Source organism: Phyllopteryx taeniolatus, chromosome 10 (genome assembly GCF_024500385.1).
Source record: "Phyllopteryx taeniolatus isolate TA_2022b chromosome 10, UOR_Ptae_1.2, whole genome shotgun sequence".
NCBI classification, from domain to species: Eukaryota; Metazoa; Chordata; class Actinopteri; order Syngnathiformes; family Syngnathidae; genus Phyllopteryx; species Phyllopteryx taeniolatus.
The window spans coordinates 18,989,865-19,004,587 of record NC_084511.1 but is presented as its reverse complement, the minus strand read 5'-3'; the positions used below and the strand labels follow the sequence as shown (position 1 = coordinate 19,004,587).

The 14,723-nt window shown below is 38.8% G+C and overlaps 1 protein-coding gene across 9 annotated transcripts in view; it reads right to left on the bottom strand.

Moving 5' to 3' along the window:
- Window positions 1–13,215, bottom strand: part of zdhhc2 (zinc finger DHHC-type palmitoyltransferase 2) — a 28,856-nt gene extending 15,641 nt beyond the window's left edge. For 4 of the 9 annotated variants that reach the window (XR_009790410.1, XM_061787096.1, XM_061787094.1 and 1 more), the window contains exons 1-13: window positions 12,900–13,215; window positions 10,060–10,086; window positions 9,502–9,596; window positions 8,577–8,697; window positions 7,758–7,827; window positions 7,613–7,645; window positions 7,070–7,190; window positions 6,897–6,935; window positions 6,611–6,743; window positions 6,133–6,259; window positions 4,849–4,941; window positions 4,055–4,167; window positions 3,904–3,969 (exon numbers count right to left, since the gene is read on the bottom strand). Coding sequence is in view for 7 of the 9 variants with exons in the window: in XM_061787096.1 (XP_061643080.1) it covers window positions 3,929–3,969; window positions 4,055–4,167; window positions 4,849–4,941; window positions 6,133–6,259; window positions 6,611–6,743; window positions 6,897–6,935; window positions 7,070–7,190; window positions 7,613–7,645; window positions 7,758–7,827; window positions 8,577–8,697; window positions 9,502–9,596; window positions 10,060–10,086; window positions 12,900–13,026 (1,140 nt within the window). In the remaining 2 variants the exon portion in view is untranslated. Of the gene's footprint in view, window positions 1–516; window positions 3,970–4,054; window positions 4,168–4,848; window positions 4,942–6,132; window positions 6,260–6,610; window positions 6,744–6,896; window positions 6,936–7,069; window positions 7,191–7,612; window positions 7,646–7,757; window positions 7,828–8,576; window positions 8,698–9,501; window positions 9,597–10,059; window positions 10,087–12,899 lie in introns of those variants that run through there. The other 5 variants (XR_009790409.1, XM_061787092.1, XM_061787093.1 and 2 more) reach the window with 5 other exon arrangements.
- Window positions 13,216–14,723: the final 1,508 nt, after the last annotated feature.

Sequence of the window (14,723 nt, the reverse complement as noted above, 5' to 3'; positions counted from 1 at the left end):
ATATTGGGTTAATGACGATGGGTTTAACGATGCTGACTCCCATTTAATATGAGCTTTAATGTGATTGGTTATTTGTATTGAAACAGTATTTGCAAACACAGCCACATCCCCAGTCATAAGAAGGTGTCCAACCACATCATAGCAGTTTTTTTTTTTACTTCACCCAAATATTTTTTCAATTGAGTTGTTCAGATTATAGGTCACATAAATGGGAAAAATTTGTAATAATTATCTTATCATTTGTTTATCACAAAAACTTGCCATTTGAACGGGTGTGTGGATTTTCTTACATATACTGTAGGTATGAATCCAATTTAGTGTCAGGATGATGACTGATGTTTGTGTTTTCTTGTTTGCAGTGTCCTTGACACTGTAAAGGAACAAGAGTATGCAATATTGAGGATTGTTTTTAGATTTTGTTAATAAAGGCCCAAAGCTTTTATAATGAAAACATGCTATTTTGCATCTTTGACTGAATATCTGAACATTTGTTTTTATGTGAGTTAGAGAATGGAATGAGATGATAAACATTTTTCTTCAATTGTTGTAAAGATCACAAAAATAGATCACGTCCACACTGGATTTAGACTCACACAGACAGAAGGATAGAAAAATAGAGCTTAGCTGTCACGATGGGGCTTTAAAAACAAAAAAAAGACGTTAACATTTTTCAAATTTTACAGCATGATTAAATTCAAAATTGAATATACAAGTGCATCTCAATGAATTTTATTATGTCATAGAAAAGTTCATTATTTTCAGAACTTCAAAAGTGGAAAAAGTTAGGGATATTCGGATTTTGGGTGAAATTTCAGGATGAACCTAAAACGCACTCTAACCATTACACATGAACTTGATATGAGTTAATAATTTTTTAATACACGTCCAACTGTTCATATAAATTATATATTTACAGGGTTGTCCACTTTTGTGCCTTTCTGTGACTCTTCCAGTCTCTGTATCTCTGTTGCAACCTTCTGATGCCACTCTGTGACACTTGCAGAGAACAATTCTTATGTACCGATTCTTGTTAGAATCCTTGTAGCAGGTTACTGCTGATCAATTTTTCGTCTTGGTCTCACGATGTCAAAATGTGAACAACACGATAGAAGACTGTTTAAATACCAATTCTAATTGAACCTGGAAATGTATTGGTTGATTCATGGATCAAACACCTGTTATGACTTTATTTGAGAACAAGTTGTTCAAAAAGTACTTAAATGTTGAACAGTTGCAAATGTGCATTTAAACGTTTAGAAGTCAAATTAAGTTCACCAGTAAAGGTGCAGTTGAAATTTTGTTTTTGAGAGTAGTGGAGATTCATTACATATTCCTACCTAATTTCTGTATTCATTTTAAAAAATATTGTTTCTTATGTAATTTTCCAATGTCTTGTGACTTTTGGCTATAATCATATAAACAAATATTTCACTGTATGTAGTGAATATACAGTATATAATTATGATTTTCATTTTTGTAATTAAACTACTTAAAGTTTTCTATGATAATCAACTTTTGAAATGCACCATACCATAGGTAAACAACCAATCTCTTGCTTTGCAGAGAAGTTACAACACAATACAGTTATTCTCATATGCAGCTTAGCATGAAAACATTGCCACTGGTCCTCCATTTACAAACAGTCAATAACTTAGGGCATTTTTTATTTATTTATTTATTTATTTTTTACAAAGGGTGTAAGACTCATTTTCATCCCGGGCCAAATCATGGTTATGGTTTTCCTCAGAGGGGCGTTATGACTGAATATCATATAATATACACAATTTCCCCAGCATTTTATTGGTATATATATATATATATGTTTAACAACCAATTGCATTTGAAATCAAAAGCCATGTAAAAGTGACAACCAAACAAATATAATTGCACAATTTATATTATGGGATTTGGTGAAAAGAAATGCTTGTAGAATCAGTAAACACTGAGAAAAAGTAAAGAATTTTCTGCATATTTTTACAAAAATGAAAAGAACAAATTCATTTAGAAAGAAACGAAGTAGTTGCTGTAGTCAGCCACGCAAACTGATGTGGTTGACTGGATCTGGGCCCCGGGCCTTGAGTTTGACATCAAAAGGATATCAAGGTCGTTGGAATACAAAGTGAGAATTGTCACACTTTACTATGAAAGTCCTTTCAGAGACCAAAAGGGCATGCTGCTGACATTGAAGTTAACACTGTTTAGACGTCAGGAAAATGCACTAGTTATGTCACCATTGCTACACATCCCACTGAGAAGGGAGCAGCACTGACCTGTTAAATTAGAAAAAACATTCTATGGCATTCAACGGTAATCACATACAGTGGGTACGGAAAGTATTCAGACCCCCCTTAAATTTTTCAGTTTGTTATATTGCAGACATTTGCTAATATCATACAAGTTCATTTTTCTCCTCATTAATGTACACACAGCACCCCATATTGACAGAAAAAAAAGGAATTGTTGAAATATTTGCAGATTTATTAAAAAAGAAAAACTGAAATATCACACAGCCATATGTATTCAGACCTTTTGCTCAGTATTTAGTAGAAGCACCTTTTTGAGCTAATGCAGCCATGAGTCTTTTCGGGCATGATGCAACAAGTTTTTCACACCTGGATTTGGGGATCCTTCCTCCTTGCAGATCCTCTCCAGTTCTCTAAGGTTGGATGGTGAACGTTAGTGGACAGCCATTTTCAGATCTCTCCAGAGATGCTCAATTGGGTTTAAGTCAGGGCTCGGCCTGGGCCATTCAAGAACAGTCACGGAGTTGTTCTGAAGCCACTCCGTCGTTATTTTAGCTGTGTGCTTCGGGTCATTGTCTTGTTGGAAGGTGAAACTTCGGCCCAGTCTGAGGTCCTGAGTACTCTGGAGAAGGCTTTCCTCCAGGATACCCCTGTACTTGGTCCCATTCATCTTTCCTTCGATTGCAACCAGTCATCCTGTCCCTGGAGCTGAAAAACACCACCACCATGCTTCACTGTTGGGACTGTATTGGACATGTGATGAGCAGTGCCTGGTTTTCTCCACACATGCCACTTACAATTAAGGCCAACAATTTCTATCTTGGTCTCATCAGACCAGAGAATCTTATTTCTCACCATCTTGGAGTCCTTCAGGTGTTTTTTAGAAAATTCCATGCGGGCTTTCATGTGTCTTGCACTGAGGAGAGGCTTCCGTCGGGCCACTCTGCCATAAAGCCCCAACTGGTGGAGGGCTGCAGTGATGATTGACTTTCTAGAACTTTCGCCCATCTCCCGACTGCATCTCTGGAGCTCAGCCACTGTGATCTTTGGGTTCTTCTTTACCTCTCTCACCAAGGCTCTTCTCCCCCAAGTGCTCAGTTTGGCCGGACGGCCACCTCGTCCCAAACATCTTCCATTTCAGGATTATGGAGGAACCTTAAGTGCAGCAGAATTTTTTTGTAACATTGGCCAGATCTGTGCCTTGCCACAATTCTGTCTCTGAGCACTTCAGGCAGTTCCTTTGACCTCATGATTCTCATTTGCTCTGACATGCACTGTGAGCTGTAAGGTCTTATATAGACAGGTGTGTGGCTTTCCTAATCAAGTCCAATCAGTATAATCAAACACAGCTGGACTCCAATGAACGTGTAGAACCATCTCAAGGATGATCAGAAGAAACCAAGTTAAATATGACTGTCACAGCAAAGGGTGTGAATACTTATGGCTGTGTGATATTTCAGTTTTTCTTTTTTAATAAATCTGCAAAAATTACATTTTTTTCTGTGAATATGGGGTCATGTGTGTACATTTATGAGGAAAAATGAACTTAAATGATTTTAGCAAATGGCTTCAATATAACAAAGAGTGGAAAATTTAAGAGGGTCTGAATATTTTCCGTACCCACTGTATGTAGGTAATGTCTTTATGTATGTAAACTTACACTTCTCAATAGAAGATCTGTTTCCCTATGGCTCATTTTCTGTGGTCATCAGTGGGTTATTAGTGCCTAAACAAATAGACAATGAAATAACAATCGTTATAAGAATATCAGAAAAATATAAACATATCAATTCACTGACGGTACAGTATACCATTCTTGTCATCTGCCGCGATGTCACTTTCAGTCCAAGAGGCGGTACTGCTGAGCAACCGGCTTTGACTCTCCCTCACTGATTTGAAAGGGAAGTGGTGAACCTCTGCAGTACTGCAGGCATAAATATCCACAAAGAATCCACTTTAATAATCCACTTTAAAAAAAAGCTCCTCACTTGATTTTCTCTTTAAATACTTAACAGTAATTATAATCACTAAAAGTAAACACTGAAATCATTTTACAAGACCTGACAGGTTGATGCCAATCCTTTATTAAACCAACACAGTTCATGTGTGTGGTTTAACAGCTCTAATTAGTCACCGAAGTTTCAAGATCAGTAAAGCATATGAAATATGAATAATATGAAAAACTATTGTATTCTTGCGTTGATGTAAAATAATATTTTTATTTCAGTATGAGGATTTAAAAATTGTGTTTAGGAGAAACGCAATGCTTTGACTACAACCGTCTTATGTCGTATACACTGTAATGCAGAATTTGTTTTCTTTTTATTTATTTATTTCCTGGACCGAGGCATAGAACATGAGATTTTTAACATTTGTTATGACTGGGAGGAGGGTAGCAACAGCTAGCTCCGCTACTGAATATCATGCAGAGGACACCAGGTTCTTTCTTTTGTTCAGAAAAGTTGTAAGTTGATGAGAAATTCTACAAACATGGTGGAATCAGATGTGGCCTCATCCAATGACTTCGTGGGGATATTCATGAATCATTGACTTGCAGACAGCTTTGCATTTTTTGCTATTTGCCAAAACTGTATTGTGAACATACCCTTTTTGTGCAGGGTTGTAGCTAGTGGGCGAAGAGGGTTGCTCAGGGTCAATATTCACCAGGCATGTTGGGAATGAGCACCCATCCCCTAAACTGTACAGTTGAGATGATACAAAAACAAAATACATTTTATACAGACCGTATTGGAAATTGTGAGGACAAACAATCTTTTTTTGTCTCAGCTAGTTTGTGGTGGAACATTGTGGTTAGTGTCTCTGCGTCACAGGTGAGAGGTTCTTGGTTTGAATCTTTGGGCTCTAGTTTCATAGAAATGCTGGCGTATCCTGATTTTCGTGCAAGTGCACGGCATGCTGCGCGTGTTTGCCAGTTTGGCAGACCGTTCTGTGAGAAGCTCGGTGTTCCTGTGTGTTCCGGTGCAGTAGGTAGACCACTGGGCTAATGCGATTTTGGTGAATTTCATCAGGTCACAGGCGGACAGATAGGTGAGTTCTGCAGACGTGTGGTGGACATCAGACGTACTCCATTCATAAATATGTGAACGGCGGGCATGCAACCCTCTGAATCATTGTTGAAATCAATTAATTGAATGCATTATTATTATTTTCATTATCCTTATTATATTTTTGAAATCATCCCACTGGCCGGCACAGCTATAGAGGGGCACACGAACGATCGGGTGGGGATAGATACTGAAGTCCGCAGACATATTTAAGTCGCTAGTGGTTATCACCAGCTCATTCTGTATTTAATAAGTGTACCCGCTCATATTGTCTGTTGCCACACCTGCGAAGAGCGGTGACAATGCTCCACTCACGCATGGATCGCTGCGATTACGCATCGTCCTCGTCCGCAAAGAGATGTCTCCATGCGAGACTGTCATTGCGCCACATTCAAAGGGAATGAGAGGAGCCCCTTTAATTGGCAGTGAATTACGTTACCGGTAAACACCCACAGTAACGCAGCCCACCCACTCTCCGAACCAACAGGGTCCGCTGGTCTACAAAATTACTAAAACCGGTCTGTGTGAGTGTGAATGGTTGTGCTCTACGATTCACTGGCGACCAGTTCATGGTGCACAGCTCTCAAATTCTTACACGCCGAACCAAGCCATTATGGACCTTGCTTTTTGCACAGTCATGCGAGACCTTTTTCCAAACTGTTCCCACAAAGTTAAAAGCATGGAATTGCCCCATTACGTCTTGGTAAGATAAATATTCAAGGGAACTAAGTGGCCCAGACCGGTACTTCACAATAGTTAATTAACTGATTAAGAGCAGTGCCCCATGACTTTTGTCAGTATTGTGTCATACCAAATAACCTTACCTGGAGAAAATCGGGAAAGGCCAGTATTTGGCTTCATCACCAAACACTTGACGGAAATTCTTACTGGAGCCCAGACTGAAACCGTTCTTGTCTGTACCATGACGAAACACTGGCGCACGAACCGCCTCTGACAAAACAGCCATGGAGAAGAAGGTTTTATTTAATGCAGTTGTATATAACAAAGGAAAAAGCATAGCCTCAGCAATGAAGTTCCCAGACTGGTGTCAGAGCAGTTGTGACTTCTCTTCCTGAGTAGCAATGGCTTTAATGTCTTACACTTCTGACCCATTTGTCTGGCTTTAATACTACATACACTATCCATGGATAATCCACTTGCTCCCTCCACACACACAAACCTGTCTAATATCCTGCACTGATGAGGGTGTTGATTCTGACATGACACAAGCAGACTGAGAGCAGATTTTATTTTCAGATCCACATTGAAGAGGCAGACAGACACAGTACAGACGACACCTACCAAGAGTGGATCTGTTCTTGAAGACAAGCCAGCAGTGATAGATGAAAAGTGAAGCGAGGCTGACTGAGAACATGGAGGCAGAGAAGAAGAGGAACAGGATGTGGAACTTGGCCTGAGTGTCTGGAAAGCCATTCTGGTGGGGGGGAAGCATTACAAATACACAAATACATGTCAACAGAGTGGATGCTGACCTCTGGACAGGTAGCGGGTGTTGTCTACTCTAGTATAAGGTGTAAAAGCTACAATAATTTTATAACTGTTTTTATTAAATGGCTAAAATGGTTACCAGGTATTCTTTCAGACGAAAATGGGCTTTACCCCCAGCCTTGTGGAAAAATGTACAGTACATTTTCGTTACCACCAGGCCAAAATCCAACAACAATTGCGTTTTTGTAACTTACACTTCTGCTAAATGTACTGTAGGTCCATTATGTACATTTTATTAAGTTATTTACTTACCATCCAAAACTTAATGAAGTATTGAAGGTCTGTAGCAGTTATAAAAAGGCAATACAGTAGCGAATATGCCAAAAACAGCATAAATGATTTATAGTTGGAGAATCCCACACAGTTGTTCACCCTGAGAGAACAAAATAAAACATTAGAATTTTTTTTTTTTCTTATATAATTCACACAGCATACACCCATCAGTCTAATTTAAATATGTGAAGAACTTGAAATATTCAAGTTGGCTTTTAGGGCTCACTCATCATACAGTATGTACGCTGATTAATACACTCACAAAATGAAATCAATGATAAGTATTAGGTTTGCTTTTCTTGTCATGAAAATGCTAAAGGTTAATGTTTTTTAGTACACAAAAGTATTTTGTTAGATTTACTTTGTGTGTCACTAACATTGAATATATTTGTTCCATTGACAAAATATATGGAAAATATTAAAATAATAATTATAGCTCTCATTACAGTCAATGTCTAATTCTTTGGTTATTCCAAATGTGTTTTTCTTTTTTCTTTATTGCTCAACATGTACTCTACATACCAGGGACAGTGGTGATCCATCTTTAGAATGCATCTGAAACACAACATGGTCAGACATCAGTGTTATTGAACCTTATTGTGTCAGTCAGTACATCATGAGTTCACTTTTTTTAAAATTTAGATACACGAGTAGAGGAGAGGCATACTCATCACAAACTGAACAATGGTGACATCGATCAGGCTTCAGCAGCTGGCAGCGGTCACAGAAACGGATTGCTGAGGAGACAGACGATTTAATCAAACTAACGTCAGCAGTGCCCTGCAAGCACTTGACCAGTTAATTAATTAAATGAATGCATATAAATTTGTCTCATAATATTGCTGCTTCTTGGTGGATTGATTTCCTTACCCCGCATCTGTTTGACTTCCTGTTCCTTTCCAGAGCCACAGTGCTAACAGTCGCAAGTTTGCTATTCAGTCAAATCACTGGCATTTTAGTTATAAATATATAGTTTTTATTTCAGTGGCAATATGGGGCAGATATGATTGAACCCAACGAACTCTGCTTAGCAACAAGTGTCAAGGCAAACAAGTGACATGATCAGGAAAAATTATTCTGAGCAATTCCATTAATTGACTGCACCTGCTAGATACTTAATAATTGACAGCTTTTAAAATATTGTTTTTTCCTTGAGGAGGGGTGATTATGCTGGTGTTGTTTTTCTCTTCTCCTATATCATAATTAAAATGGGTCATATTTTCCTTTGACAATTAATCATAAAAAAAGAAAAATGGATTTTTAAAAATTATAAGATAAGAACAAAAAGAAACAATAAGCAAGTTCTATCCCAAAAATGTGTAAAAAAATTTTTTTTCTAAAGACATTTACAGGTCAAATCAACTCTCAATAAAACAAGAGGGTTAAAATCACACCTCAGACAATGTTTTACTGGAATGTAGCCCATTTATTTATGTGGTGACAACCAATTTTTCCCATATGAACAACCACCCAGGACTTGACCTACCTCCAGAGTTGGTGCGTGTGTAGATAGGCAGCTCCTTAGCTATTCTCCTCAGGATCTCCTGCTGAGACTCACCCCGGTCTTCACGCTCCAGCAGCTCCTTGTCCGAGTAAGACAGGCAGAACTAGAACCACGCAAAGGAAATACAAAACAAAGTTGTCTTGAATGTTCTGCCTGTCCAAGGATACATGAAGAAACAATTACACCTGATGGAGACAAATGGCTCCTAGGTTTGATCTTTATCAGTGATTCTCAAAGTTTTTACACCAAGTACCACCTCAAAAAATATGTGACTCTTCAAGTTCAACCATCATGACCAACATTCAAATACAGTAGCATAGTAGGCCTAAGTATTTATCAAAAACAAGGCAGAGGTTTTATACTTCAAAGTATATTTAACATTGTAAGCCACTTTAACATTATTCAGGATTTCATCATTAGCACTGCGCTTATATCAAGTAAGATTAAAAAAACTGTAATAATAAAATAATTATTGAGTCATGATTCAATTAAAATGCATTGTACATAAAATTTTAAGGAAATCTGTACCTAAATAAATGTTTGAAAACCAACCGTGGTAAAAAATCAAAAGAAAACGTGTTGTACTTCAAGTTAAGTAGAACTGAACTGTACTATTGGTAAGCGTACAACACTTTGAGAATCACTGATCTATATTACAATCACCAAATTGGAAATGAATTTTGGTGATCTCATAAAGAAAAGGCTCCAATGAAGTGAATTTTGTTTCTGTAAATGCCCTCTGCAATGGTTGCGTGTTCTCACTACATGCAGAGCTGAATTGAAGTGGTCAGGCTAAGCGCTCAGCATCAGTGTACCACTTGGCATTTCCGCAGGAAGTAGTCTTAGTCCAAAATGCAGTGAGGCCACAATCTAGGTGTCAATAAAGCTGCATCGTTGTCTCACTCACCTCCCTCAAAGGGTTCATGGGCTTGGTGAAGATGGTTTGCCAGTAAGCCCAAATAAACATGATGAAGATGACATGGTACACCATTAAATAGACAACTGAAAAGGGGGGAAAAAGAAACAAGTGAGTGTTATCTGTCAACATAATGGTCATTTAATGCAAATGTTACAGGAGTATCTCAATTAATAATTCCTATCAAAATAAAAGGCTTAGAAAACATACAAATTACACACAAAATGATCAAGGGTTCAAATAACATTTTTGGAATTATTTTTTTTTCTTCTCCTGAAGAAGAACATCTTCCAACGTCATTATATTTACTAAGATTTTTTCCAAAGACATAGAAAACATTAAAACATCCTCCAAGGTGGAATAGCATTCCACATTAGCCAAGTGAGTGAGTTCATAAAAAGTATGTCAGGACAGAGATGAAAAAGACTGGTAGAAATGTTTTGATAAGAGCTGCATCCACACGGACTCAAAGACTGGATTCAACTCAACATCTGATGCCTAGGAATTTAATAATTCTTATTGATTTGAGACATTTTATGAAACACTTACCCTTCTCCCATGTGTCTTCAACTGAAACTGCAAAATGAAAAAAGCAAATACATGTTACGATATTCCGATATGGTGGTCTTGAGACCTATATAACACAAATCCATGCTTGTGTTTTGTGAAGTGGGAATTTGTTAACATTGAAACCAAATGTACAGTAAATTAAGCAGGTTCTGAGTTTTAGTGATTGCTCCAGACACGTATAGTATAGTATAGTATAGTATAGTATAGTATACTATAGTATAGTATAGTATAAAGTACAGTATATAAACATTCTACAAACTTGATAAGCACCTGGAAGTTGTCACTCATGCTGACTTCAAAATTCCAGATAAAATGAGACACTGCTTCACAGGGATTCACTGATACTGCTTTATCTAAACAACATTCAGCCAAGCATACATAATCATCCATCATCAGCACTTACACTGTATTGGAAGAATAGTATAGTATAGTATAGAGCATTGGTTCTCAACTGTTGTTACACCGGTACCTGCAGTTTTAAGAGGCGATAAGAACAATAAAGAGAATGTATTTTTTTAAAATAGCCTTTGAAAACACATTGGTATCATATTTTAACTACACGTGCTTACATGTCCTAAGCGGCTTTCAGAGTCCCAGAAACTGATTACGACTACATGTACAAAAATGAATATGTTTTAGGAAAGTGCAACATCAATATTTTTTCTTCCTTTTAGGAAACAAAGGATGCAGACCAAAGGAACTGGAACAGTTACGCAGTCTGAGAATTATGCAATTAAAACGCCAATGGTATCTTTTAGAGGCTGTTTAAATGCCACTGGAAAGTTGTGTTTACACCCCAAGTGATAACGTTTCTGATTCATGCCAGTCAAAATAAGATTGTTTTCTAAATAAAAGGCAACTCCGACCTGGGATGCACATTCAATATTTCACTGCTTCTACGGTGGCGACATAACCCAAATTTGTAAGTCGAAGCACGCTATATCATTAACTTATGCTAACAGAGTATTAAAGTCATAAGTAGAGTAAATATTTGTATGAGAAACATTTATAGACCATAAATATAAAACAATCCAATGAAAAACTTGCAAATACAGTGCTAACTAAGCGTGTCTTCTTGAATTGTGTGAAAACGTTTTCTTACACCATTTGTAACCTCGGAATGACGAACTGTATGTCAGTACCGTTATAACCCATGAGGGCAAGTACTTGGCTATATAAAATGACAGACAATCCTTATTGTAAATAAAAGGAAAAAAAACTATTACTTCAATATGCTTCTTCCATTAACACATCCATCCATCCATTTTCTTCCACTGATCTAGGGTTGTGTCGCAGGGGCAATAGCTTAAGCAGGGAAGCCCAGACATCCCTCTCCCCAGCCACTTTCCATCCAGCTCTTCCGGGGGGGTCCCGAGATGTTCCCAAGCCAGCCGGGATACATCCAGCGCGTCCCGGGTCAGCCGGCCTTCCTCCTGGCGGGACGTGCCCGGAGCACCTCAACAGGGAGGTGTCCAGCGGACATCCTAATAAGATGCCTGAGCCACCTCATCTGGCTTCTCTCGCTGCAGAAGAGTAGCGACTCCACTCTGAGCCCCTCGCGGATGACCGAGTTTCTCACCCTGTCTCTAAGCGAGAGCCCAGACACCCTGCGGAGTATCAGTGATATTGTTCTTTGGGTCACGACCCACAGATCATGACCATCGGTGAGGGCAAAGACGTAGACCGACCATTAAATCGAGAGCTTTGCCTTAACACATATAGTATTCGCATTTACACTAAAAAAAAGTAACTGTTTTAGATTGCACATGTGTAACAGTGAGGCGTACTCATACTCCAACACCAACCTATAGTGTACATTTCCAACAATCGCCTCATCTTGCAATAGATGGTCTGAGTGTTGAAAAGCAGATGTTGGTTGCTTTAAAAAATAATAATAAAAAAAAAGTGGGTCAACCGCAGATTGCTTGAGGTGAATTATATAAACCCGACAATGGGATTAACTGAGCTGCTGAAAGAGTGTCATCTGACGCTAGTCCAACACAACAGTCTCTGTGTTTGTCTGCGGAGCATATGCAAGCCACTGTCCTGTCCTCTTGTTCTCACCGGGCTGCCCCATGTGACCCAAATCCATTACAGCATCATTAGTTTTTCCACAACATGGAAAACATACTTTTTATTGGATGGCTGTACCCCATGTATAAACAATGTCACACTGTCCTGTGACCAGCACTTGAAACAAGTCATCTTCAAAACTCAAGAAATTCATTCCAGGACACTCAATCCCAGGGTTCAGGGTTTGTGATTCTTGACTCCGCTTCATTCCCTCAGCTTTACACTTTTCCAGACTTTATTTTCATTTGCCATTACTTTCTATGCAGGCCAACTTTGTGTTTAGCATTCAGGGATTCTGTGTTTACACCCAAACGATTAATGTTCAGAAGGGAGGAAGACTAACAATACAAACAAACCAGGCCTCGCTTCATTCTTGTCAACACATAACGCTGTACTTGTTGGATTTCAGATTAAGATGGGCATTAACATGACGCTAAGTCTTTAAGATGTTTAGAGGGAAGTAGTGACGTCTATGAATATATCTTGATAACAAGTTTAAAAAAGAGAGGTAGAGAGAAGCCTGTAAACAACTACATAATGCCAAAAAGATGTATGCATTTCAAAATGGTGACTGAACTGTCAAGACCATGTGAGTCTTATTTACTCACTCCATCCACAATATTTAGAGACAATGTCAGTTTGAACACGTTTACAAAACTAATCGTCAAATCAGACTCACGACTCTCACAAATACACTCTCACGCACACCGATTGCACACCAAGTGGCCAGACATGCGTTTTCTTACCCAAACAAAGCTGCACAACGTAGGCGTAGTACGACCAAGCCACTATGAGTGCGATGAATAGGACCGGGATCCAGTAGAAAACTCTCTTGCAGCTCCGTTTGACATTCCGCGAACCTGACGGTGCCATAGTCTAGGAGCGGATCATATCCAATGTGGGTTCACGTGAGTGTGTGCGTGATTACTCGCCTATGTGCACGCGCGTCTCGGTGTCTCCCTAATGACTGTCAGTGCATGTGCATCGTCTCATCGGATGCCGTCGGCCTCATCAATCCCCCAAATCCCCCCGCCATGTGATGCTGCCGCATGCTCAGACACTACACACTACAACACAACAGTCGCTCCGCCCCCACCCGCGTTGCCATGACGGCCGCATGATGCTGCAAGGCTGGCACCTTCTTTCACCTAGACTGAACCAGATGGGTTCAGCGGGTTCGTGCGCGAGTGTTGAAATGTGAGAGGCAGAGGCAGCCAAGAAGTAGGCAAGCGCGTTTTAATAGTCATGGTCATGTGACTTTGTAATTTTATGAAGGAAGTACGTACTACTAAAAATAAGCATTGGAAAGGCAAATATGGTTTTTTTTGTTTTGTTTTACGTGTGAGGACTGCAAGTCCTATTTAGGAGCAAATCGGAGCTGCCACCATGCGGTTGAAATATTTAGGACATGAATTGTTATGTCATCTATAATTTTGAATTGCAGACCCATCGGTATTATTACTCGTGTTATTTTAAATCGTTAAAACTAGGAAAATAAACTTTTTTTCTCTCCTGTCCCTCCCTCTTGAATCAGAATCATCTTAATTAGCCAAGTATGTCAAAAACACACGAGGAATTTTTCTCCGGTTGTTGGAGCCGCTCTCGTACGACAGCAGACAGCCATTTGACAGAAAATACTTTTGAGACATAATAACATAAAAACACAGTACGCAGAGTCACTGATCAATGAAATTTTACCGGTAATTTAGTAATGCTGATAAAATTTTTATTTTTTATTTTTTTTTACAATTGTGCCAATGATGCAGAGTCCTATCAGCAACCTATCAAATATAACAGATAAAATAAGTTCTACATTAGCTTTTTTGGTGTGATTTTGTTGATATGGCGTCCTTGTAATTGTTAACACATTTAGTTTTTCTTACAGACATATTTTAAATAGTAGTAATTATGCACTGTAGTTGTCTCTCAACATACACGCAACCCTGTTACTATAAAGCCTTTTTTAGCCAACGAGAGGAAGAGAAAAAAAAGTGAGCTGCAATGACTCTTTAGAAATGACATCATTTACCTAACAGCTCTGACCATGGGTAGGCCTTAAGTACGGTGGCCTGGAAGTGCAAAACAATAAAACAATTGTGAAACACTTACATGTCAGAAAACAAATGAACAAAAGCCAAAACACTTTTACATTTCAGAAAACAAACTAACAAAAAAAGAAATACTTTCACATTTCAGAAAACACATTAAGAAAAGCAGAAACACTTTTACAAAAGACAAAACAAAATACAATTGAGGCAATGTTCCAGTTCAGTCGGGTTCGGCGGTGGTGCTCGGTGTGCGCCAGCCTTAACCATCATAATCCTAACTGCCTTAACGCCAACCCTAGTCCTAAACATAAATATCTTAGTTTTTTTAAATTATATTTGGGATGGACATCTCATTACAGGGCGGCACGGTGGACCAACTGGTTAGAACGTCAGTCTCACAGTTCTGAGGACTGGGGTTCAATCCCCGGCCCTACCTGTGTGGAGTTCTGCATGGGTTTTGCTCCGGGCACTCCGGTTTCCTCCCACATCCCAAAACATGCATGAATTGGAGATTCTAAATTG